General features: G+C 36.8%; 1 protein-coding gene across 6 annotated transcripts in view; it reads left to right on the forward strand.

Moving 5' to 3' along the window:
- The window catches only part of septin9a (septin 9a), a 78,773-nt gene extending 54,756 nt beyond the window's left edge, over positions 1-24,017 (forward strand). For all 6 annotated transcript variants that reach the window (XM_060892048.1, XM_060892052.1, XM_060892049.1 and 3 more), the window contains 9 exons: positions 13,364-13,561; positions 14,060-14,188; positions 14,463-14,544; positions 14,643-14,780; positions 17,638-17,755; positions 18,880-18,975; positions 19,139-19,235; positions 21,821-21,872; positions 22,197-24,017. In XM_060892048.1, coding sequence (XP_060748031.1) covers positions 13,364-13,561; positions 14,060-14,188; positions 14,463-14,544; positions 14,643-14,780; positions 17,638-17,755; positions 18,880-18,975; positions 19,139-19,235; positions 21,821-21,872; positions 22,197-22,329 — 1,043 coding nt within the window. In that variant the 3' untranslated portion in view covers positions 22,330-24,017. The remainder of the gene's footprint in view (positions 1-13,363; positions 13,562-14,059; positions 14,189-14,462; positions 14,545-14,642; positions 14,781-17,637; positions 17,756-18,879; positions 18,976-19,138; positions 19,236-21,820; positions 21,873-22,196) is intronic.
- Positions 24,018-24,899: the final 882 nt, after the last annotated feature.

Below are 24,899 nucleotides of genomic sequence, written 5' to 3' on the forward strand. Positions count from 1 at the left end.
TTTTGTAAGAGCAAAGCTAGTTGGCCCATCTGGGGTCTGTTCCAGAAATCAGCATTTAGCCTGATAACATAAGTTGAAGCTGTTGTATTCCAGATGCAGGGGTTAGGCTTAATGAAGATCAGTTATTGTGAACTCTGAAACTTAGCCAGAACGTGACTGCAGTAGTATGGCGGAGGAATCTTTGGTGTCAGCACTTTGTAAAAGTCAATAAGTTCCGCTAAGGGAGATACTTCAAGATGGTGGATTTTACGCTTTCACTCGTTTTACTATTTAAAGAAAAAAAAAGTAAAATAAAAGTAATCCTTCATAAATTGCTGCCATGTAAAAGGAATAAGCATTTGGGCACATGCTGTATATAGAAAAATAATCATCTTCAGAGTGATAAGTATTATGCCATAAAGAGCATAAGTTATTCTGTTATTCCGGGGGGGGGTATTTCTGGTATTTCTGTACTCCATCTTTCTGCCTATTGAAAGTCAATTCAATTTTATTTGCATATAACTTTTAACCTTGAACATTGTATCAAAGCTATATATCAAATATATCAAATATATAAAAATTCTGTATAAATATTACATAATTTAAAATGTAAATTTATATTTATCCCTTTATAATGAGCAGCCAGATGTAGCAGTGGCAAGGAAAAACTCAATGAGATGATATGAGGAAGAAACCATGAGAGGAACCAGACTCAGAAGGAAACCCTTGCATGAACACACGCTAGAATCCAAAACTCAGCAGAGATGAATGATACGTGAATATTTATTTCACAAGCACTGAAAGCAACATTTTATTTGGTTTGATTAATATTTCCTTAAACCTGGAATGCTACAAGTCTGGCTTGGGTGAATATATTGCAATAAATTGGTGGATATGTGGATAATCTTATCTATATAGTGAACCAAGAACTACTGCAATCACAAAGGCTGCCATGTGCTGATCCCAGGACTCTTCTTCACAGTATCCTTCCTCATTCAACATACTTAATACTGTTTGACATTATAGTATAGAATTGTCGAAGATGATTTAATTTAATCTCAATTTCTGGTGTCACCTTAAAGACGATGGGTTTTCAAGAGGATTCTTCCTCTTGTCTTCTCAGGGTTTTTTTTTCATGCCATGGTTGCCTCTGGCTTGCTCTTTGGGGAGTCAAATATGTTTTATCACAACTTTCTTTTTAAAACGGAGAACTAAGTTGCTATACAAATTGAACTCTTTCTCTTATGAGGTTAACAGTTAAAATGGGTTTTGGATTCTGATGGGTTTGGAGTTCTTCATGAAGCTGCGGGCCACAAGTTTCTCTAAGAAGCTGTAGACAGGGCTGAACAATGGTTAAAAACAGCTATATGAACATGATACATGACTGGGGCTTAAAATGATGGCTGTTCAATTTCTCCTGGCAAAGAACCAGAAGTTGACATCAAATCTGAGTGTCCCAGAACATGATCCCTGTGGAAATCCCATTTTTAAAGATGCTGTTTGGAAAAAAGAAGTTGTTCAGCTTGCAATTCTGCTTTTAATATGCTTTTATTTTTCAGTCTTTCCACTGTTCTTTTGTCTGGCACTATGAAGATTGTCAGAAAGAAAGCGTCTGTTTTTGGCCACAGCACTAATTTTCTTTTTTCGTTGTGTTTGTCTTTCAGCAGATGATACATTTTAGTCACTTGTCAAAGTTAAACTCACACTGATTAGAAGTTTTGTACCAGCTCTTTATTCAAGCCGTGATATTTATTTATCCTTTTTTAGCTGACTACTGTATATAACAAACAAATGATTCTAACTTTGCTTCCTCATTCCACCTCATTTCTGTGGTTCTTGGGTTCCTGGCATAGATTTCAGTGCATAGCTGCTAACCTTTCAGCAAGAAAGTAAAAAGCTATGTATCTTTAATTGAAAGCAGAGAAAGAAGCTTTGTTTTATTTCAGCTCAGAGAGCTCTTATTTGTTGTATTTAAAGTCCTAAAAACCACTCAGCCTTTCCCTTGATTAAATTAATCAATGCGAATCCAATTTAGTAAAGGAGCTGTGGTTGTATACATAGATTTTTATTTTAAAGTTATTTCTTGTCCTTTGCTTGCACTAATCAAAAGAACGGATGATGTTTGAGTTAAATTCAGCCATGCACTCCATGGCTTTCGAGATTACTGGGCAATCTCTAGTTGTATGTGCACAGTGGGGGACAGCAAGTCTCTGGTTCTTTGCTTCTCAAATCCAAAACAACAGCTTATCTATCAGCCTGTTCTCCTTTTAGCTCATTCTCTAGGTGTTGGACTAGTTGTTATCGTCCAATGTACAATGCTGTTCTCAGACCTGTCATTCTGCACACTTCCTATAATTACTGAGAAGTGAGAAGTGACAAACCAGGTTGTGGGCTACATTCACTCAGACAAGAGATTCTCACATTTAAGTCACATTACTGAATTGTTTGAAATTGTGTTACAGCATTTCAGAATCTCTCTTTCATTTGTATCTCTTCTTTATGGCTTTTGAAGCATCCATGTTGTCCACTTTTGACAGCCATTTTGCCGTTTTACTTTTTTTTTGTTTGCTTGTTTGTTTTAAAAGTATGATGCTAGATCATGGTCCATTTTTTATGTCATTATATCCCAGTGTTCCTCCATATTAATCGTCAGGCCTTCAGTCTTATCTGGTAATGTGGTCCTAATGTTTGCTGCTGATTTGGCAACTTTATATGCTTCCACAATAAGCAGCCTGAAGAGGTAAAGAACTCCTTCAAAGCAGTTTTATATACAGGTAAATATTCCACAGTCTGCAGGGCAGGAAATGGAGTAAGTTTACTTTTTGACATGTTGCTGAGGAAAACCGTCATTCTTGCCTCAGGACGGAAGGGAAATCATTTGTAGATGTGCTTGTATCTGCTTGTTCCTCTCTAGTTCCTCTGCATGTCAGAGAGTTCAAGAGCTTTCATCAGTGCCATGATGATTGATTGATAACTTTTTTCCTTTCCGTACTGTAACCAGCAAGTTAAACTCGTCTAGTGTTACTCTATACTTTCCCTATATGGTCCTTCAGCAGTTATATTTTATTCAAACTTAAAAAGTGTGTTTTTAAGTGCTTCTTTACTTTAGCATCAGAGTTTTGTGGAACAGAACGTTGTGTTCATCAGGATTTTATGTGTGCATTGTGTTTTTAAAGGCTCTAAAGGCTTTCTTCTTGTACAGCATTTCCACTGATCTTCTGATTTCCTTCCTTATTAAACTTAAAGATAGTTGAAGAGATATGAGAAAGAAGGACTGAGTGAGATAAGCAGGACTGTTTGGAATTTAAATATTTAATGTTTCACAAGATGATTCATATATAGTAACGTACATATGATCATCCAGCTTGTTTGGTTTAATAACTGAGAGCTAAATCCAGTAAAGCTGCATAATCTCCACCCAGCCTATAACCATAATGAGCCTGGTACTAATCACCTTATTTATTAGGTGACCAAAGCAGAAAGTTTCTTAGTGGATGGAGTTTAATTCTGGCTTATTTAGGACAAGATGGAAAAAACGCCACTTTATTTTAATTAAGCTGATTAATCGGCTGTTTAAGGTTGTCGCACATGAATAAATCACTGTTTATGTCCATGTTGACAAAGTAGTGATGATGTGCATAAGGTCTAGTAATCACTAGCAAATAGAGAGAGGTGTATGGTCTTTTTTTGTTTTTGTTTGTGTCCCACTGTGATATGAAAATTCATTTAAGAATGAAAAAACACACCCAATGAAAGTATAAGTTTTTTTTTGTTTGATTTTTTTTAAAGAAATTAAGCGTGTGTTCTGCATCATGATGCTTAATAATTTAACAATGTGCATAATGGGAATGTCAGATTTCACATAATGTTTATCCACATCATATTATTTATACTAAATATGCATTAATTTTGCATTTTAGCCGGTTTTGGAGCCCTATTTCCAGCTAAAAGGACTCCTCAGTCAGTGCCAGAGATTGTTTCAGGCTTTCTTATTCCCCAAGGACAGAGACTTTATGTATACAATTATAATTTTGGGGATAATTTAAAGGTTTGCTTAAATATTTTAAAAATGTTTTTTTTAAGAATATTTCTTTTCATAGTAATTTTTGATTTATTTAGTTTTATACAGACAAAAAAAATGAAACTTATTTTGCATTGATTATTATATTTAAATAAGGATTTAGAATTTAGTCATCATTTTTTTATACTGTTTTTTGTTCCAAATATTCACTAGAATCTAAATGAATCCTGAAGTGAGAACTGTGAAGCAAAATTGAACTTTTGGCCAATTAATAACAAAAATATGGAAGAAATATTTATTGATTGATTGATTGATTTAAGTAGCATAGTGTTTAGCCTCCTGGTGGTCTAGCAGCAGAATCCCACACTCTCATTGCTGTGGCCCAGGTTCGATTCCCGGCCAGGGAACTAATGTAGTCATTGATGAGCTAACTGTCAGTGCCGGTCCCGAGCTTGTATAAAAACTTCGTCAGGAAGGGCATCCATCTTAAAACGTGTGGCAAATCAAAAATTCTGATCCGCTGTGACGTCCCCAATCAGCGGGCAGCTGCAAGAACAACAGTAGCAGTTTGGTGAGATCAAACCAATACTGCACCTCTAAATAATGTATTTTTAAAAGAAGATAAAAAAAGGTTGTTGCCCACATTGCACTTCATTGCTCTCTTACAGTTGTTGAAATACAATTGTGTACTTACATGAGCCTTTTTACATGAAGAAAAAGAAACATATATTGTCATGTACATCATGTATATGTACATATATTCGTTTGTCTGTTTATGTTGCAATCCATCTGTAACCGTGCAAACATCCATAGCATAGTATTGCTGCTTGTATAGTTGGTGTGTAACTATACAGGTAATAGAGATGCTAAATACAGTAGAACATGGAACAGTTAGGTTTCGGTAGAAGGAGACAGAGAAATGAGTAAGTGGTTTGTTGGCCGTGAGAAATCGTAGCTAGGTGTGCTATCTTATAGAAAACAGAAGAGTCGCGTGAAGTATGAATCACTGTTCATGCTGTCAGCGACTACATTTTAGCAAAGACTGTAATTTTGTTCATTTGTGAAATATATGGTGAAGGTTAACATATCTTCAGGACAGTATGAAGAAGATAAAGACATTTTTGTTTGGCCAATAAGACATGTGGTGTGTAAGGATTCCTAGACGGTTCTTCATTATCACAATTATCAAAATGGACACACTGGTAAAAACAATTATCTACACAAAACTTATTTCAATTCAATTCAGTTCAATTTATTTGTATAGCACTTTTAACAATATCCATTGTCTCAACGCAGCTTTACAGAAGTGTGGAAACAGAAGAGTAATTAATAAAAAGAAGAAAAAAAATAATAAGAAAAAAATAAGTGAATATATACAATTAAAGTTTAAAATTAATTTAAAAAATATTAACTTAAAATGTATGATTACTATATATCTATCCCTGTCACTAATGAGCAAGCCGGAGGCGATGGCGGCAAGGAAGATGATTAAAGGAAGAAACCTTGAGAGGAACCAGGCTCAGAAGGGAACACATTCTCAGTTGGGAGACACTCTACAGTAAATAGTGTAAATGTAAATAATGTCCTTTCTACAAAAGTTTATAATAGTGCAACCGAGAGCTCCTGTGGAACTAATGGGTCATCGTAAACTCGGACCCGATTGCTGATAAAAACCAGACCATACAGCTGACTGGCCCATTTTATTTATTGGCCTATGGAAAAATAAAAATATATTATAGATAAGTTTGCTTCTTTCTACAAATAAATGTTAAATATGATCTGATAGAACAAGAATACAAGAATGGTCAGTAGTTATATAGTGTTTTGTAATTCAGGAAATACTAGATGCATTTGACTATATTACAAATACAGTTTCACTTTAATGTGTATGTGAGAGTATCGCATGGACAGATATTAACAAATTTGTGTTTCCGTTTCAGGATGTAATGCAAATATTCTTAATAATATGCAAATGTTCTATAGCCTTAGGATCCTCACAGTCATAATATTAACCCCCTACACAGCAGCCTGACATTTTTAGGTGGTTATTGTTAGACGTATCCTTCTTCACATCACTGAGTGGGATATGGCTATTTTTGTTATTTGTTTCTTTTGGGTTTGATTGCATTTAACCAGTCAGTTGTCTGCACTTCACCCTAATGTTCTTATTCTAGCTTTACCCAGATGTCCTTCTGTGACTTAAGAATAGCCACATTCATCATGGATACTATGGGCCAGTTGGGTTTTAATATCATATATATATATATATATATATATATATATATATATATATATATATATATATATATATATATATAATATTTTATTTTATTTTTTTATTAGGGATTTTTTACTAAATTTAAGTTCTTTATTTAAATAAAAAGAAAGTGTGTCTTCGTTTGCGCGTGTGTGTGTTTGTGTGTGTGTGTGACAGTTAAATACTACAGGGTATAGGCTTTGGTCTTTTATTTTGCAATGTGAGGAGTTTCTAAATACAAAAATATCTGCTTTGATCATCATTCATTCATCAAACTGTAATGAGAAAATTCTTTTTCCTCCTCCATATCTTTTCCACTTTATTGTGGAAATCACCACTGGCCACACCCACTCATCACATTGCACAGGAATAGCCACAAAACAAGCCCATATACTACTTCCAAGCAGTGCAAGTCTTCTTTGCAGTGAAGGTTTTCGTTGCTAGTTTATTAAATGAATCATTACTGCAGTGATGGATAGTTTTGCCGGTTTGATGCTGGTCATTTGGGGCATACATTTTACTGGTTTGGAAAAATGTGCATGTGCAGGTAGTTTCAGAAAATTAAGACTGTTATAAAACCATCAAGGCACAAGAAATCAGTCCAAGCTGGAGTGTGAGGTTTTATTATTTTTTACATTTTGAACTGGTTGAGTGGTCAGTTTAGTGGTCAGTTAGTCAGCGCTCAGTCTGTTCTCCTGGGCAGCTCAGTGTGTACATACAACATCAGGGTTTTAACCAGGGCTTGAAGAGGGAAAAAAATTAAATCAAATATTAACATCTGCATCGGTTTTGGTTTAAAGTGCTATCAGTGCATGTGATCATTTCAACCTTTGGGCCTTTTGTTTTATGCCAATTTATCCCAAAAGCAATTTTACATTCCATCTACAGTGCTTTGCGAAAGTATTCAACCCTTCATATGTTGTTTGTTTTTTGTTTTGTTGCATTACAACTTGGAATTAAAATGAATTTAATTTATTTGCATTTTATGTAATAGACCAAACAAAATAGTCCAGATTAGAATAGAAAACAAACCTTGTTGAACTGAAATGTGAGTCCATAAGTATTCACCCCCTGTTACTATGTTGGACCAAACAGCTCCTAAGCAATCAACATGTAGAGCCAAATAGCTTTCCAGACAGATCAGAGACAAAGTTATGATGAAGTACAGCTCAAGGTGGGGTTGGGAAAAAGGAAAAAAAAAAATCCCAAACATCCCATGAAGCATCATTAACTCTGTTATAACACAATGAAAAGAACATAGCCCCACTGCAAACCTGTGAGAGAAAACACAAAACATCTCATTTTGATGTCAAGACTATAAGTGAGCATGGTAGGTTGATTGGCATCTCTGGAAAATTGTGTGATTGCGTGAGTGAATGAGAGTGTGTGTGTGCCCTGCGATGGGTTGGCATTCCGTCCAGGGTGTATCCTGCCTTGATGCCCAATGACGCCTGAGATAGGCACAGGCTCCCCGTGACTCGAGGTAGTTCGGATAAGCGGTAGAAGATGAGTGAGTGAGTGAGTGATCTTGCAAACTAAGTGCAGATTTTTCTTTCTTTTTTTTTTTTGGTATAGAATGTAGAATGGTATAGAAAATAAATACAGTTCTACTGAAATCACACTCTATACACGACTCCAGTCAGTTTGGATTTATAGCCAAAAATATTCTGTTGTTCTTAGCTAGACATTTGATTCTGTCGCTAGATATGGGGAGGCAATATATCAGGAGATTATGAGAAAGGTGCTTTATTTATTTATTTGTTTATTTATTTATTCATTTATTTAAACCGCTGTTCCAATGCACACTGCAAAAACCTAGTGAATGATTGATTACTTAACAAGTAATGAAAACTCCTGGGGGGAAAAAAAAAGTAGGTATAAGAACCTGGAATTTTTTTTTTTTTTTTAAGAAAAGTTTAGTTTTTGACATCTAGTCAAGCTTATCCAAAAAAAAAATGTTCTTGTAATTATATGCCACCACATGTTGTAAACATTTATATTACACTGGATCTAGTTTTCCCTTGATGTCGTGCAGACTTGCTGGTGTGGTTTAGGACTAAACATCACCATGGAGCTGAACTTTGTACATTACAATTCAGCCATCAACTGGAATTCCAAGAACAGTAATCACTTTTTCCCCCTCGGTCAGATTAGTATCATTCAGCTCTCTAAATCACAGCCTGAATTTTACCTTTAAGCTGGGAAATACAGTGATGTGGTTCCAATATAAAAGCCTTAATTATGCTAATGAGTGCTCATGAGGATCAGCTAAATGCTGGATTTTCCAAATCATGTGGATGAAGTTCACAGAATTTTTCATTTGCATGGCTTCGTAAATGAAGGGTCTATGGATGCATGACGGTCTATTTTTATATGGATATTTACTTTACATTTCCATATTTCCATGCTTTACATGCCTGTAAACATGACCGCGAGCAAAACATACTGTGATTGGTTCCTTTACATGACCATCAGACGTCCTCTTTGCCCGTCTTTGTCCAATGAAAGCTGCTATGGAGTCCAGACATTCTGCTCTCAGTCTGTATCCCAGACATAGGAAGAATAAGAGAGATCGTTGTTGCATGCTGAGAGTAATCGGAAACTCTCCTGCAGCTCCTATATTGTTGCTATTAGTCTCCAGACAAGTTTTTTTTTTGTTGGGGTCTTTTATAAATTTTGGAGGAATGTCTTTGTCCTTGGCGATATTGTTGTACTTCATGTTCGTTATGTGCTGATGATGGCATTTACAGTGTTCCTTGGTACATCTACTGTTTTACTTCAGCAATTGGATGAAACCAAGCTGCTGTGAAGTAAATTGATGATGGACGGAATGATAATTAACTTTGAACATGAGATTGAATGTGATTTATTTTGAACAAAGCACCCAAATTAGAAAAGGGTGTGTACATTTAAACAGCCAGTTTTTTGTTTAGTTATTGGTGGGTTTTTTTTTCTGTTATTCCCTAAATTCTTGCTGATTGTATTTTACTTAATTTCTAGATGCTATAATTTCACACAGGGGTGGAAACATGATGGCTTTAGTTTGCTTATATCCATAGTATATATACTGTGTTTATGGAAAAATAACTACTGCGATTATTTGCATATTGTTGTATATTCAAAGTAACAAAGTAAAACAGACTCTTATAATTCAAAGTAAGTGTAGTGTGACACACATCGTGACATAGGTCTAGATAATAGATTACTTTATACGTACACGCCATCTTTTAGACATCCTGTCATTTTCCCTTTATTTTCACTCTCTGTATGCTTGTCCTCTTGTCTTTTGCTGCTGTTCTGTCAACTCTGTTTATACATTTTATAGACGATTGACATTCTGGCTTGGCTCACCTGTTCTGTCATGTAGTGTGGGTAAGACTGCTGAGGCTGTAAAATAGAGAGGCTCTTTTTTCCCCTTGTAGAGGAATCTCGCTGCTATAGTTTTCTTGGCTGCTGTACCTAACTATTCGGTGTGGAGCTGAAAGAGATTCTGAGTAGCTAGTGCCAATTGTGGAGGGCTGCCAGGGGCTCAGGTTACAGGACTGGGGATTTTTTTTTCTGCTATTCCTGTCTTCAGAGGGTCTCTGTCAAGCTTCTAGATATAGCTTGAAAGTTGCTTCTTAGACTTATCCTCAGAATTGAATAATCACCATTCCTTAGAAGTGATATTTTATGTTAATAATGGGGTTTTCCTTGGTCACAACTGTGGTGCTACTTACCTGCAAAATATGTCTCGGCTTGCAACATTAATATTTATTAACAGAAACATCATACTGGAGCCAGAGATGAACAGATGCGTATTCACCCACATTACACCAAAGCCATTATAACGAGCCTTGCTGTCAGTAAAGCAAAAATTACATGTAGATAACGGCTGGAAGCTAGATTATACCCTGACAACTTTTTCTCCTCTGGTGTCACGTCACACTTATTCCACACTTTGGTTAACTATACAGTACGTTGATATGGTACGTTCAATGGCGTCATTCTTCTCATTTTTTTATTACTGAACCAAATTAATACTGAACCTGCTCATAGTCTGACAAAGATGAATAATGCAGTTGGGTTTTTCAAAACATTTCTCTTCATTTTCTCTTACATTTGCTTTGAGTTCTGTGTTGAAATAAGTGAAATTGAAAGGTTTTTATTATTCTTATGTTCAGGAAATTGAGATTGTGCATGTATCTAGAAAGGCAAAAGATTGTGGATACCTGACCCATCACACCAGTAGGATGTTTGGAAGCACACATTTGTATAGGATGTTTTCGTACAGTATGATGCAGCATTACAATTTCCCTTCACTAGAATTAAGAAGAGATCTGTGTCTGACCGAAATAATGCTCTCATATTTGAATGAGTAAACAAAATAGATTTCCACAAAATCTAGTTAGTAAAGATTCCCAGAAGAGGGGAGGTTATTATAATGGGCCACAAATCTAGAAAAGCACACAAAAGGTGTGATCATCATATATTCGTGTTGTATCAACATGAATTGCTTTCTAGCTGCAGCAGCTGTGCCACTTACTATTTACATTTACGGCATTTGGCAGACGCCCTTATCCAGTGTGACGTACAAAAGTGCTTTTAAGTTTCTATCAATGAATACATGAACACTGGTTCACTAGGTTACAGACTTATAGTTTGTTAGTTTTTGTTTAAACATACATATAAACAGGGGAAAAAGAGCTAGTTCAAGTGTTTCAAGAAGCGTTAGGTCTTCACCCGTCGTTTAAAAATAGCCAGTGACTCAGCTGTTCGGACATCAAGGGAAAGTTCTTAACGCAGTTCAGTTTTGCTGGGATTGAGTTTCAGCTGATGAGCTGTCATCCACAATGATATGTGCCCCAGACATGCTAAGATCCGAGCAGAAGCCGTGTTATCTGAAAGCGAGAAGGAGAATGAGTTGAGTGTCATCAGCATAGCAGTGGTAAGAGAACCCATGTGAGGAAATAACTTCACCAATAGGGTGAGTATACATAGAGAAAAGGAGGAGGACCAAGTACTCAGCAATATGGGACACCAGTGGAGAGTCTGCATGGAGCAGATGTCACTCCCCTCAATGTTACCTGATATGAGCGACCTTCCAAGTAGGAAGCAACCATTCCAATGCTGATCCACCAATTCCAATACTCCTGAGGGTGGACAAGGGAGTCTTGCCGTTGGCCGTATGAAACGCTGCTTAAAGGTCGAGGTCGATGAGGACAGATGACAGCTTGGCTGATCTAGCAACATGTAGTTTCTCAGAGACAGCCAGAAGGGCAGTCTCTGTGAAATGTGCTGCTTTGAAGCCAGACTGCTTGTGATCTTGGAGGTTGTTCTGAGAGACAGAGAGACAGAGAGAGAGAGAGACAGAGAGAGAGAGACAGAGAGAGAGAGAGAGAGAGAGAGAGAGAGAGAGACAGAGAGAGACAGAGAGAGAGACAGAGAGAGAGACAGAGACAGAGCATTCAAGAATTTTTCTGATGTCTGATGGATACAGAGCAGGTTGTAGAATGTTGGCTGTAGAATGTAGGTGCACTCAGGGCAGAAGTGAAGGTCTGGCAGATTTTCCAAATCTTCTCTGTGTAAAAAAAATAAATAAAAGCAGAGTCTTCACCAGTCATGGAGAATGAAGCAAGTGGATCCAGGGGGTTGAGCAGTTAAGAGAAGACTTTGTGAAGCTTATGAGGGTCTTATGCAGAAGCTTCAAGCTTTTCCTTGTAGAAGAAAGTCTTGGTAGAAGTCACATCTGAAGAGAACTTGGCCAGGAGTGTACGGTAAGAGGCAAGATCTGCATGGAATTGTGATTTCTTCCACTTTCTCTCTGCTGATCTTAGTTCTCTTCGAATTGCTGCACAACACATCTGATAGCCAAGGAGCAGATCAAGAATTCTTCTTAGTGAACAGAGGACAGAGATTGTCCATAGTTTAGGAAAGAAAGGAGAGGCTGTGGCTGAGTCCAAGGGTAGTGAGGAGAAGGAGTCTGGATCAGGGAGAGATAAAAGAGTGCCAGAAGCTACAGAAGAAGGGGCGATAGAGTGGTGGTTATGACGGGTAATAGAGAGATGCTGAAAGTTGGTTTTAGGTAGGGTAAGGAGAGTAATATTGAAGGATACCAGGTGATGATCAGAGATGTTAAGTGTGGTGACATTCATGTCTGTAGCTGGGGACGGACGGGTGAATACCGGGACCAGGACATTTCCTCCCTTGTGTGTGGAGGCAGCTGTTGAATATCAGGGAGAAGGAGTCCAAAAGAGTCAGGATTGAAGCTTATCAGAGGGGAGGTTGAAATTGCCAAGCACTGTCAGATGGGTGCTGTCGAAAGGGAAAGCACTGAGAAAATCATGACCTTCTGATCAGTAGTCCAACACCTTAACCACTGAGCTACCACTTCTTATCACCTGTAAGCTGTGAAGTTATCGCTGAATAAGTATAAGACTTGTTCACAGGAAGTGCTTGACTTTCTGTTGACTTTCCACACAGCAGAAACACAAAGTCAGGTTTGTTTTATGTATTCAGTAATAGTTTCTGAGTATCTGAGCTTTCCCTTAAAGGTCAACTCACTGTGAAATATGTTCTCCAGAGTAAAGTGCTATTAAACTGTGTCTCACAGAAAAGCAGAAATATTTCATGGTTGCTGGCATGTTGTCTCCTGTTTTGTGTGTCCATTTTTTTTAAATACCACACACATGATGCAATAGGAATAGTAATATGAATCACAGGTCTTATTTAATGCTCTGTTAAACATAGCTTGCCCCTCTGTGATAAATTATTATCAGAGTACTACATCAGGTATGATGCAGAATGAGCGCATTTTTGGACTGAGAACTGGAACCAAATGTGTGTAGTTTTAAATAAGTCAGTGAGTGTAAGAGAGTGGCGAGATCAAGACCTAGTCAAAAAGGACATGTTTAATCATTTCCTGTGTGGATAAACCCTGTTCTCAAATTAAAGTCTTAGTATACTACTGTAAATACCTTCTTAGTACTGTCTTGTATTGTCAGGAGTGATGTTTTTCTTGTCTCCTTGACATTGTTGTAACACATTATAAAGTGGTAGCAGCACCTCTTTTTCAAAAGTACTTACAATTTTTCATTGACTACATAATTTCCTGTTTATGTCTTCAGGGCAGGAGGTCATTTCCAGCCATAGTTATAATAGCAGCAATAGCAGTATGGCAGAGCCTGTAATTCCTGAAATGCCCCCGGCCGTGTGCCCAGAGAAGCCAAGCGTGGACTTCAGCTATGTGGGCATTGATGCCATCTTGGAACAGATGAGGAGGAAGGCCATGAAACAGGGCTTTGAACTTAACATCATGGTAGTAGGTAAGTGCTTGTACCTAATACTTCTAAACACAAGAAAGATTCTGTTGCCTTTTTATCATCATTGACAACAAAATAAAAAATCAAATGCCTTCTTATAGAGTGTGAATGCTTACTGGTATTGTGTACGCAGTGTAAGAATGGTCAAAGTATTTGCAGGAGGAGAGGTTGGGTTGAAAAAACAAAAAAAAAACAAAAAAACACAGCTCTGCTTTACAGATTCTTGATTACTGGTCCAGTCCAGTGTGTTGATTGTGGTTGCTAATAGAGGCCATATCATACCACAATCAATTTTAGCTTGACCCCCAGCCATAAGAAAAGAAAACTCTAAAATGGGCCTGAATATAGATTTATTTCTTATAATGTGTTTTGGCTTGAGTTCTTTAACTTATATTAGCATGCGACTACTTGTGTGTATTTGGATTTTGTCCAGACTTGTTATCTCTTACTGTTATTTGATAATAACTTTAATTTGAATTGTGTTTCTGTGTGTCTATGCAGGTCAAAGTGGTCTGGGCAAGTCCACACTCATGAACACCCTATTCAAGTCCAAAGTTAGCCGAAAGTCAGTCATGGGAACAGCTGAGGAGCGCATACCTAAAACTATTGAGATCAAGTCCATCAGCCATGGTAAACAACATCATTCTTTTGCTTATAACAGTCATAATGCATACATTACTTACACGTGTTAATGCCACAGTATTAGAATAGTTCTACATTCAGAGAAAGTAGATAGAAATCTAGCAAAGGAACACACTGCATTTAATCTAGTATTTTACTAAATCTATAAGATAATTAATGTATATTGCATTACAGTACATTTCCACAATACTGGAGTGAATGAACTCTCTTGTAGTGTTGTATTTGTAGTGACTTTGTTGTGTTTGGACTTTTTCCCCCCCAGACATTGAAGAGAAAGGTGTAAGGATGAAGCTGACCGTCATAGACACTCCAGGTTTCGGTGATCAGATCAACAATGAGAACTGGTGAAGAAACGCACTTTTAAATGTCCCACATGATCTGTTGCATTTTCAGCACTTTTCTTTAGTGACTAATTATTCCTACTTTCTCTACTCTTCCACAGTTGGCAGCCCATAATGAAGTTTATTAACGAGCAGTATGAGCAGTACCTACAGGAGGAGATCAACATTAACCGTAAGAAGAGGATTCCTGACTCACGAGTTCATTGTTGCATATACTTTATCCCACCCACAGGACATTGGTTAGTACAAATTCCTTTTTTATATTTACACTATTTTCACCTTTCCTGTTTCAGATCTCTGACATACGCCTCCACACTAGCACTGGTATATTTGTGGCAGCCTGGGAAAACCCTTCACATGGTCAATTTTTTTTTTGGATTACTGTATAGTTCTGAAAACTGATGTTTAAATAGCCAAAAATAAAGCAACCAGAAGTAATGTTCCAGCATTTTAAATTCTATGTACCATGAAAGTGAAAAGAAAGAAAGCAACATTTAAAGATTTTAAAGATTTAATGAATGAATTTTAGTTCCTCTGTAAGATATCACCAGCATCTAAATGCATTGTTTGTCAAGAGGGTTGCCAGATTTAAGCAGAATTCCCACCTACAACTTAACATTAGTACCTGCAACATGCAAATAAATATATATATATATATATATATATATATATATATATATATATGTGTGTGTATATATACACATATACATATATATACACACACACACACACACACACACACACAGTATATATATATACTGGAGATCAAAATTAGAGAACAATATAAACATTTGAACAATTATGAAATAATGTCATCTTCACTGCTCAACAGTTGAAGGAGAACAGTTGTTTTTGTCCTGTCTATACAGTACCATGCTACCAGAACACCTTTTCCACAAAATAACTAAGGCATTTCAACAAAAAACATTATTTTGCAGAAAACACACTGATCAACATTAGAGAACACTTTCAGATACCTCCCAGTTATTGGTGTTAATCTGGCACCTGGTGTTAATTTCCTTGATATATACATGTATACATATGTATATATATACACACACACACACACACACACACACATCATCATCATCACCACTTCTTGTGGAATAAAGATTAAGTTCATTAACATTATATGAACCAAAGATGTCATGTATGTGTTTTTGTCAGTGGTTTGCTCCAGTAGACAGACTTGAAAATTGCCTTAATGAGCTACACAAATCAGCATATCTCTGCTGGCCGCCCCAAAATAATTACTTTTAATTCATTTTTAAAATGTTAACTTGTATGTGTGCTGTGCATATTTTTCTTGTTCTTAAATGATTCTTACGGAATTATTTAAAAAGAAATCTTTCAGGAAATCTTATTCTAATAAAATGCTGTTTAAAAGAACCCAGAAGCACTCAGAATACATCCAGTGTTTTAGAAGATTGTGACAGTATGTCCAATATAGTGAGCTTGTTTACTATGATTGCCATAAATTTCCACAGGCAATCTGGTTTAGGAATTGAATAATGTTATAGTAATAATTTAAAAAACCAAAGGATCTTTGCAGGACACCGTTATTTTTCCACAGTTTTAAAAAATAAATAAATAAATAAACGGTTATAGGACGCACCCACTTCCGTTTGAAAACCAGAAATAAACATTTAATCATGGATAATGTCCACTCCTAATGTCTATACATATAATCGAATCCACATGGAAAAACAACAGTTGTGTTAGGAATAATGCGTTAATTAATAATGCGTTAGTGACACGTAAGCTGTCACTTTGATTACCCACATCTCTGTCTCATCACTTGTGATGAAAGTTATTTAAATATTGAATCTAAACACAATCCTAATCATCAGTTATTTAAGTATGTGTACCTTATGTATATAATCTTATACCCTTGGCTGTTTTCTTCCAAACAGTTCTGCAGATCAACCAACAAATGCTTGATCATTTACTTAGCATAGAGTCATTCCAGTAACTGTGTTTGGTGGGGTGCACAAACAGTGTTATATTAACAGTAATGACTTGAGGACTAATGTTGTGGTCCAGACTACTCCTTTTATGACGTACAGGGATTTTGTGTGTCTTTGTATATTGGGTTGTTAGGATATAGTTGCTCAAGTATTTGTGTGCATGCTTAAAAGGACATTTAGTTTGAAACAGACACTCACCTTTCGTCAAGAAGCTCTGAGAGGAAATGGCTTCTGATAATCTGCCAGCTGTGACAGTGATGTCTAAACCAGAGGCTTTTTTGTATCTCAGCAGACTTTCTGTCCTGTTTTTCATCTAAATAATTTTCAGCATGAAAATATTCTTTGATGCTGTTTCTAAGGCAATATACTAATATACTTTGTTTGCACATGTTTAAGTTTTTTTCTTCAAGCACATCCAAGCCTTTCTATGTATATTTGTATTCGCACAAATCCATCCAGACACGTGTCATGGTTTGTGTCAGATGCAGATTATTTTAAGCCGCAAGCCTTGATGTGTGTTGGGTGCAGGTTTTTGAGTGTTTATATGATGTGATGAAAGGCTGATTGTTGTTTATGCAATGCTGCAGATGTGTGTGCAGCTGCAGTTTAGCTTTTGAACATCTCATAGGTAGGGAGAGTCAGCTTTTAACACACAGAGTATAGAAAGTACATACATCCTATTATGTGTGGCCCAGGCAAAAGATCTGTTGATCAGTTTAGACTTTTTTACAAAGCGTGTTTCCTTGCATTTTCTGCTACACAGGTCTCACAGGTCATGGGTCACATTTTACTCTATTTGGTCCAACACAACACAGCAGATTCTGCTGAGATTCCAGTACTTTAACTTGGGTAAAGTTTTCAATCCACGGTCATAAATATGTCTCATCAGTAACAGTGTGGTGCTTCTTGTGTTGTAAGACCACCAGAAATTGGTCAACATTTTAACACTGGAGTATGCTGGTGTGGTTTTCACTCAGAAATCCACTAAATATAGCCCAGATTGCTATATAGTTGGCTTTTAGAAAAGTTTACTAAAAATGTTCAAAAAAGAAAATAAAGCTCCTTTTTTTGTAGTTTCCTCTCTAAAAGTGCCATATACATGAAACTGAACTGTATTTTGTTTTAACAGTCTAAGGCCCTTGGATGTGGAGTTTATGAGACGACTGAGTAAAGTTGTAAACATTGTCCCAGTTATCGCCAAGGCTGACACCTTGACCCTAGAGGAGAGGGACTTCTTCAAGAAAAAGGTGAGCAGATTCAGTTTTTCTGATAAACATTTTCTCCATTACTCAACTGCTTCTTGATCGCCAGAGTAACTGTTTGCTCAGCGTGCTTCTCAATGCAAGTACGTTTTGTAAAGACTCATTTTTTATTTTTTAAAATAAATATTAAATGATTGTTTGGTTATTTTACTTTTGTAGTTGTCATTCATACTCTGTTGTATGTAAAAGTTTATGGGTACATTCCAAGAAAGCAGTATGTTACTGCATTCCTTGGTTCATGTTCCTTAGTAGAGCTATGTTAATATCAGCCAATAGTGACTTCCTGTTTGCTAAGGATTCAAAGCTCTTCTGAAGACGCTTTGTGGATGTCGTACAGATGTGTTATGATGACGTGGCATACTAAAAGGAAAATGGTTCATTGTTCCTGCTTTCTCTATCAGTGTTGTACTGTTTAGTGTTAATCATTGGCTATGTTTGTTCTGGCCTGCTTCACTCAGAGAGGAGGACCTTAGTTTTGACAACAGACATTTCTCTCTATTTTTCGGAATCCCTCAGAGCTTTCTTCCACAGCAACAGGAAATACACTACAGCTTTTCTGGCTCAAGCTCAACTCAATGCTTTTGCTTTATAGGCCAACTGGGAGCTCTATGTTTCATGGGCAGGATCTATTTTTTCTCATTTCAAGTAAATAGGCAGTTGAAATCTGTGAAATAAATTTGTTTTATGCAATGAGGACATACAGTAAGAAGAAAATCTAAGGTCCATACATTTGGGAAACGAAAACAATCACAAATGAAAGACACAATTTTTTTGTCATCAGGAAGTCTTCCACAAGGGCACTTCATGTTGCTTACACATAGCTGCTGGTTAATTGATTAGCTCAAGCTTTCACTTGGAGGAAGATCAGAGAATGAACTGAGAGAAAACATGCTGCATAAAATGCTGTCTGGTGGTTTTAACCAGCTGAGACTTTTCTTTTCAGACATCAAGAACACTTTTTTACATTTTGGTATTGTAAAGAGTATGTGTGTGAGACAGAGAGAGAGACTTGTCTAAAAGGAACTCATGATTTACTTTTTTGTGTCCACAGGGATAAGGAAATAAATGTGTCTGCTGTGATGTTTCTGATATGAGTTGTGTTTTTGTAGATCAGGGAAGAACTGAGGGCCAACAACATTGACGTCTATCCTCAGAAGGAGTTTGACGAGGATACAGAGGACAGACTGATCAATGAGAAAATAAGAGTAAGTGCAGATGATAGTTAAATTTAACCCGTCTGCTACAGTTGTCGATTTAATGAACATGATAGCTTTTTATTGTACTACACGAGCACAGAATATACTGTTTCATGTAGTGGACAGTTAATACGGATTACCTGATACTGATTGATTTCCTGTGATGCTCCAGGAGATGATTCCTTTTGCAGTGGTGGGGAGTGACCAAGAGTACCAGGTCAATGGGAGGAGACTCTTAGGAAGGAAAACCAAATGGGGAACCATAGAAGGTACTGAATCACTTCTATGTGTATCAAAAAAGTAAAGGAAGACTTAATCATCACAGTATAACACCAAGTCATTTAAAATCAGTATGTCTGGTTATGAAGCATTAAAATCAGTATGTCTGGTTAGGAAGCATGAGTGATTGTGTATCAGCTTCACCTGCTTTGGTGCAAATAAAACTGGTGCACTGGAGATGTGAATGCAAGACAACCACCAAAACAGGAATGGTTTTACGGGTGGTGGCCACAGATAATTGCTCTCTCTTCCTCTTTATTGCTGACTGATTTGTGTCTAGTTTTGTGTTTTGTTATGGTCCTTGTCACTACTTGTAGCATGAGCCAGTAACAAATCAGCTTGCACAGGTAGTCTAGCAGCTTCAAGATAGTGTAATCATACGTGCTGTCACAAACAGTTTCAATAGCATGGAGGAGATACCAAGAGACTAGCTAGTATACAAGGAGAGATGAACAGAGCCATAAAATGGCAAACAGCTCAGCAGCAGGATCAATATTTGCTCCTCTCTGCGAGGATGAACAGCAGAAGCACTGCCAAAGCCCTACAGAATGATCTCAAGCAGGCTACTGGTACAGTATGCATGTTTGTGACCAATCTGTCAGACTCCATGAGGGTGGCATGAGGGCTGACATCCTCTAGTGAGACCTTTGCTCACAGCTCAACACCATGCAGCTAGATTGGCAGAGTACACCAGAATTGGCAGGTCCAGTGGCACCTTGTTCGCTTCACGGATGAGAGAAGGTTCACACTGATCACGTGACAAATGTGAAAGTGTCTGGAGATGTCATGAGGAATGTTATGCTTCCTGCTGCATTATCCAGCATGATCTGTTTTGGCAGTGGATCAATGGTCTTGGGAGGAATATCCATTTTGCACAGACCTCCACACGCTGGCCAATGTTATCGTTACTACTGTTAGGTATCAGGATAAAATCCTCAGAGGTATTGTCAGAACTTATGCTGGTGCAGTGGTTTCCATTGACATTGTCAAACCATTTTGTTCTCAACAAATTACACATTGTAAATAAGTAAAGGTTATCAAATTGAATATTTTGTTCCATGAGATCGAGATGAATTATTATTTGAAACGACAAAATAGCAGGAAGTTCAGAGAGCTGTCTGTGAAAGAAGAGCCATTGTACAAGCATTGCTATAGCCAATAAAATAATTTGGAATATCTTAAAAAAGAAAGAAACCACTGGTGTACTAGCAACCAGACATTAAACAGGTCAGCCAAGAAAACTGACAGTTAATGACAAAACAATTGCGAGAACTTTGAAGAAAAACCTAATCCACTGTTCAAAAAGGGATTGAGAGCAGAATTAAAATCCCATACAGCAAGATGATCACTCATCAGCAGTAATAATCAGTAGGCCAGAGTAGAATTGGCAAACAAATACAGAGATCATAAGGCTATGTTAAGTCATAAGATTTTGGAACGAAGATGAACATCTTCCAAAGTGACTGAAAGGCCAAAGTATTGAGAAAGAAAACATCTGCTCATGATGCAGAACCTACAAGCTCATTAATGAAGCATAGTGGAGGTTGAATGAATTCTAAAAACATTCTGTCTGCAATTTATAGAGAAATGCATCCAGTCAAATTGGGAGGAATGTCATCATGCTTAAATATAATGAGCCCAAATAAAGAGAATTCATGTAAAAAAAAAAAATAATAATAATTTTTTAAAAAAGCAGCCAAACAGACACCATTAATATCAAAACCGGGAACATGGATGTATATCAAATTAGTATTGCTTCCCAATACTGACCTAAATAATTTCACAACCAGCAGCCAGTTGCACCGTTTGAACATAAATTCAGTTGTAGGTGTTGTAGCCAGATATCTGTCTTTTTCAGTGTAGCATTTGCTAAAATCTCATCTCTTGAATTTAACAAGATAGGTTATTCTTTACAACAAAGTTGTGGCTCAGTTTGTCTCACTTTTATTTGTTTTTTCTGCTTGGGCAGCAGTACAACAGCAACATTAGAGATACCTTACTAATGAAATATAACAAAGCAGCTGCAAGTTTTATCTACATTTAAATGTGGGTGATGGCAGAATGAAGCACATTACATTAGCAGTAAAGGTTTTAAATATTGTGTGTACCTTGCTAGTATGGTCGTTTATCATATGATCGTTTTTACAAACACTGTGGACATGCTTGCTGATAAAAGACCACAAAATACTTCCAGCAAAAGAAGTTATTACACTAAGCTGTAATAGGGCTTATGTTCTACTGGTGTAACTGGCTGCATGGCTGTAGAAAGCAGAAACACAGCCTATTAAAGAGATTTAGAATTTATGCTGTGAAATTGCTGTGCTATTGCTTTCTAAGTCTTCTTATTAAAGCCTTCATTTGAAATTTCTCTTTTCTTGTCTTTAGAATTTTTCAAGCTGCTGCTTTATAGTAGCATTTTTTTTTCATGCTCGCAGAGTGCTCGCAGAGAAACAAACAATTATGGAAGTTCCCAGTGTTCTCTGCCCCCTAGTGGTTAATGATGAAGCTTGCAGAAAAGAAATCTATTACAGATTTTATGGTGTGTAAAATATTCTCTCTTTCTCTGTCTCTGCAGTTGAGAATATTGCTCATTGTGAGTTTGCCTACCTGCGGGACCTCCTTATCAGGTGAGTGATGTTTGAGAAGAAAGATGATTGTTGATAAGGGGATGTGGTAGCCTAGTGGTTAGGGTGTTGGGCTACTAAACGGAAGGTTGTGAGTTTGATTCCTATGTCCACCAAGCTGCACTGCTGGGCCCCTGAGCAAGGCCCTTAACCTTCTATTGCTTAGTTGTATAAAAATGAGATAAAATGAAAGTTGCTCTGGATAAGGGGGTCTGCTGAATGCTGTAAATGTAATGTAAAATGATAATGTGTCTGATAATGGCTTCCCTAAATTGTCTGTTGTTTCTCTGTGTTTGTGTGTGTTTGTTCACCTCATATTTTCTACAGAACCCATATGCAGAACATTAAGGATATCACCAGCAGCATCCACTATGAAATGTACCGTGTGCGTCGCCTTAATGAGAACAACATGCAGGCCAATGGGCTCTCTGAGCACCACCCAGCCTCACATGAGATCTAGTGCCTTCATCCACTCCCTTCTCTTACTGTATATCCCTCTTTCCTGTTCTCTGCACTCCACCTGCCACCCCGTTCCACTCTCGCTTTTTCAGCCAGAGACAGAATCAGCATGAAATGGAGTCAGCTAATTCTCCTGAGAAAGGCATGTTACAAATTTATCCCCCATGAAATCCAGCACACTACCGTCCCATGCCTCCTGCCTGCCTTCTCTAACCTACAGACAGAGGAATGCAGAGGTTTTGCACACCCTCACACACACACCCATACACACACGTACAGCTCAATGCTCCCTCACTGACCTCATCCACATGTCCACTCATGTTGTGTGTGTCCACTCAACTCACCCAGCTTCATGTTTCAGGTCTCTGACTAAACCGCAGATGAAGAGACCAAAATGCGGTGCTTGTAAAATGTATACACCTTTTGCTTTGATATTACAATCAGCACTTCATATAAACATCATCTTTTTTGATTGTCATATTGATTTTTTTTTTTTTTTTTTTTTTGCTGTGCTGCTTCATCAATAATTTGAAAGTCCAGGCTCTGTGGCTTTCTAAAGCCAATGCTGAAAGCACCAGACCTGAACCTTCAGTCATTCAGGAGCCCAACTACTAATTTGCACCTGCTTAGTGATTAAGTGGTTAAGAGAAAGAAAAAAAAACTGGTCCAAATGCAGATAGATATGCACACGTTCATGAGTGAGTTGATTTTTGTGTGCCCATGTCTGAATCCTTATTAAACAGTAATGTTCAGGTTGTGAACAACAGTAATGTTTAATATTAGAATATAATAAATAAAACCATGTTTTTTCAGTCAGTAATAACAATAGTGTTTGTTACAACACCAATAATAACTTGTCCAAAATGCTTTTGTTGTTGTTTTGTTTTGTAACAGGGAGATACAGATTAAAAATAAAGTGTAGTTTGTGCATTGTGTTCGCACTGCTGAGGTAGGTTTTTTCTGGAAATGTTGTCGTTCTGGAAACTACTATTTATAATTTTATACTACATCTAATCCAAACTAAACAATGAAGGGATTAACTGTCTTCATGATACGTTGGTCATGATACATTCCTTTTGAACTCTGTGAACGCTGTTTGCATTACTGTGAGGAAACATTGGCTTTTATTCATTATCACAATATTGTTTAATAGAGTGGTCATAAAACCCAATTGAAAGATCCACTGAACAACTTCAGGCCCTGTTGCTTGGGCTGGATGTATGTTGCATGGTGGTTTATAGCTGATGACGTGAACGTGTTACAATCTGGGAGTCCATTTATTCGTTTTACCTGGATGATGTATGTCGGTGTTGCAGTTAATATTACAGATCTTCCTGTTGTGTTGTATAATTATACAGATTTTTACAAATTTTTTTCCATATAAAATCACTGTATTGTCAGTGACTTTATGTCCCAGTGTGTGCCAGTGTGCCTTATTATATCTCTTATTCCTATTTACCATTTAAATAAGAAATGACTGAAGCATCGTTACAAACCAAATAAAAGATATTTCCCACATTGTATGGCCTTACAATCATCTCCAAACCTTTTAACTGCATTTAATTGGAGAAATGCCATTGTATTTTGTCCTGTGCTGTATATTCACAATTCATTTGTTTTTACTGGTATTAAGAGTAACCCAAATATCTTTGATATCTGCTATTTTAATGAAATAAAGATGGAAAATGAAATATCTTTTTTTTTGTTCAATGCTGATTTGAGAGTTTTCCTAAATAGTCATAAATCGTTGTGAAATGTCAACTTCCTTAAGTAAAAAATATTTTTCTGAGAGCAGTTTACTTTGAGAGAATTTTCTATCTTGGTCTTGGAAATGAAGTATTCAGAAGAGCTTGTTACACATTTACATTAGAGAGCGCTCCTGCATTTAGAACTGAGCACTTTCACTGAGATTTGTGGAGGTTGGAATATCTGTACCTGTTTAGTTTTCTAAATATCCGTGTCTGCATTCAGATCTCTGGGAATTCTGGCTCTGACAGTTACCGCAAGTAAAGATGTACATACATAGGACTACTTTTTTTGTTATTTGTTTCCTGCCAACAATTTTTTTTACCTGGTTTGGTTTGTTCATTTTAAAAAACAAAAATGAATAGTGTACCTCATATTCTGTTGAGAACTCATTTTATTTACTTGGTTAAAAAAAAAAAAGGATGTTACAGACTTATCAGGTTTGTATAAATACATTGTTCAGTTACTGTTGTTCATCTTTCGGATCAAACGAGTATTTTGTATAAGATAGATATTATTTTTTACAAATACTCTATGCATGTGAAGATTAAAGACATTTTAAAGATCGGTAAAGTGTCATTTACAGCAACCGTTTACATGTTGTCTATCAGGGCTGCAAGATTTTTAAGTTGATAATTTTACTTAAAAATATAGTCATTAAAATACCTCAAATAAATGATTGATTTTGAAACATCTACATCACTTATTGCCCTGTATGTAATATTTTCTATTTTGCACAATTCAATAGAAGTATAGAAATAATATTTAATGTTTAGTTACAAGGGCTAAATCGATCACCCAGAAGTAATAATCCAGATTAATATC

The sequence above is a fragment of the Tachysurus vachellii genome, chromosome 18 (assembly GCF_030014155.1).
Source record: "Tachysurus vachellii isolate PV-2020 chromosome 18, HZAU_Pvac_v1, whole genome shotgun sequence".
In the NCBI taxonomy this organism is placed as follows: Eukaryota; Metazoa; Chordata; class Actinopteri; order Siluriformes; family Bagridae; genus Tachysurus; species Tachysurus vachellii.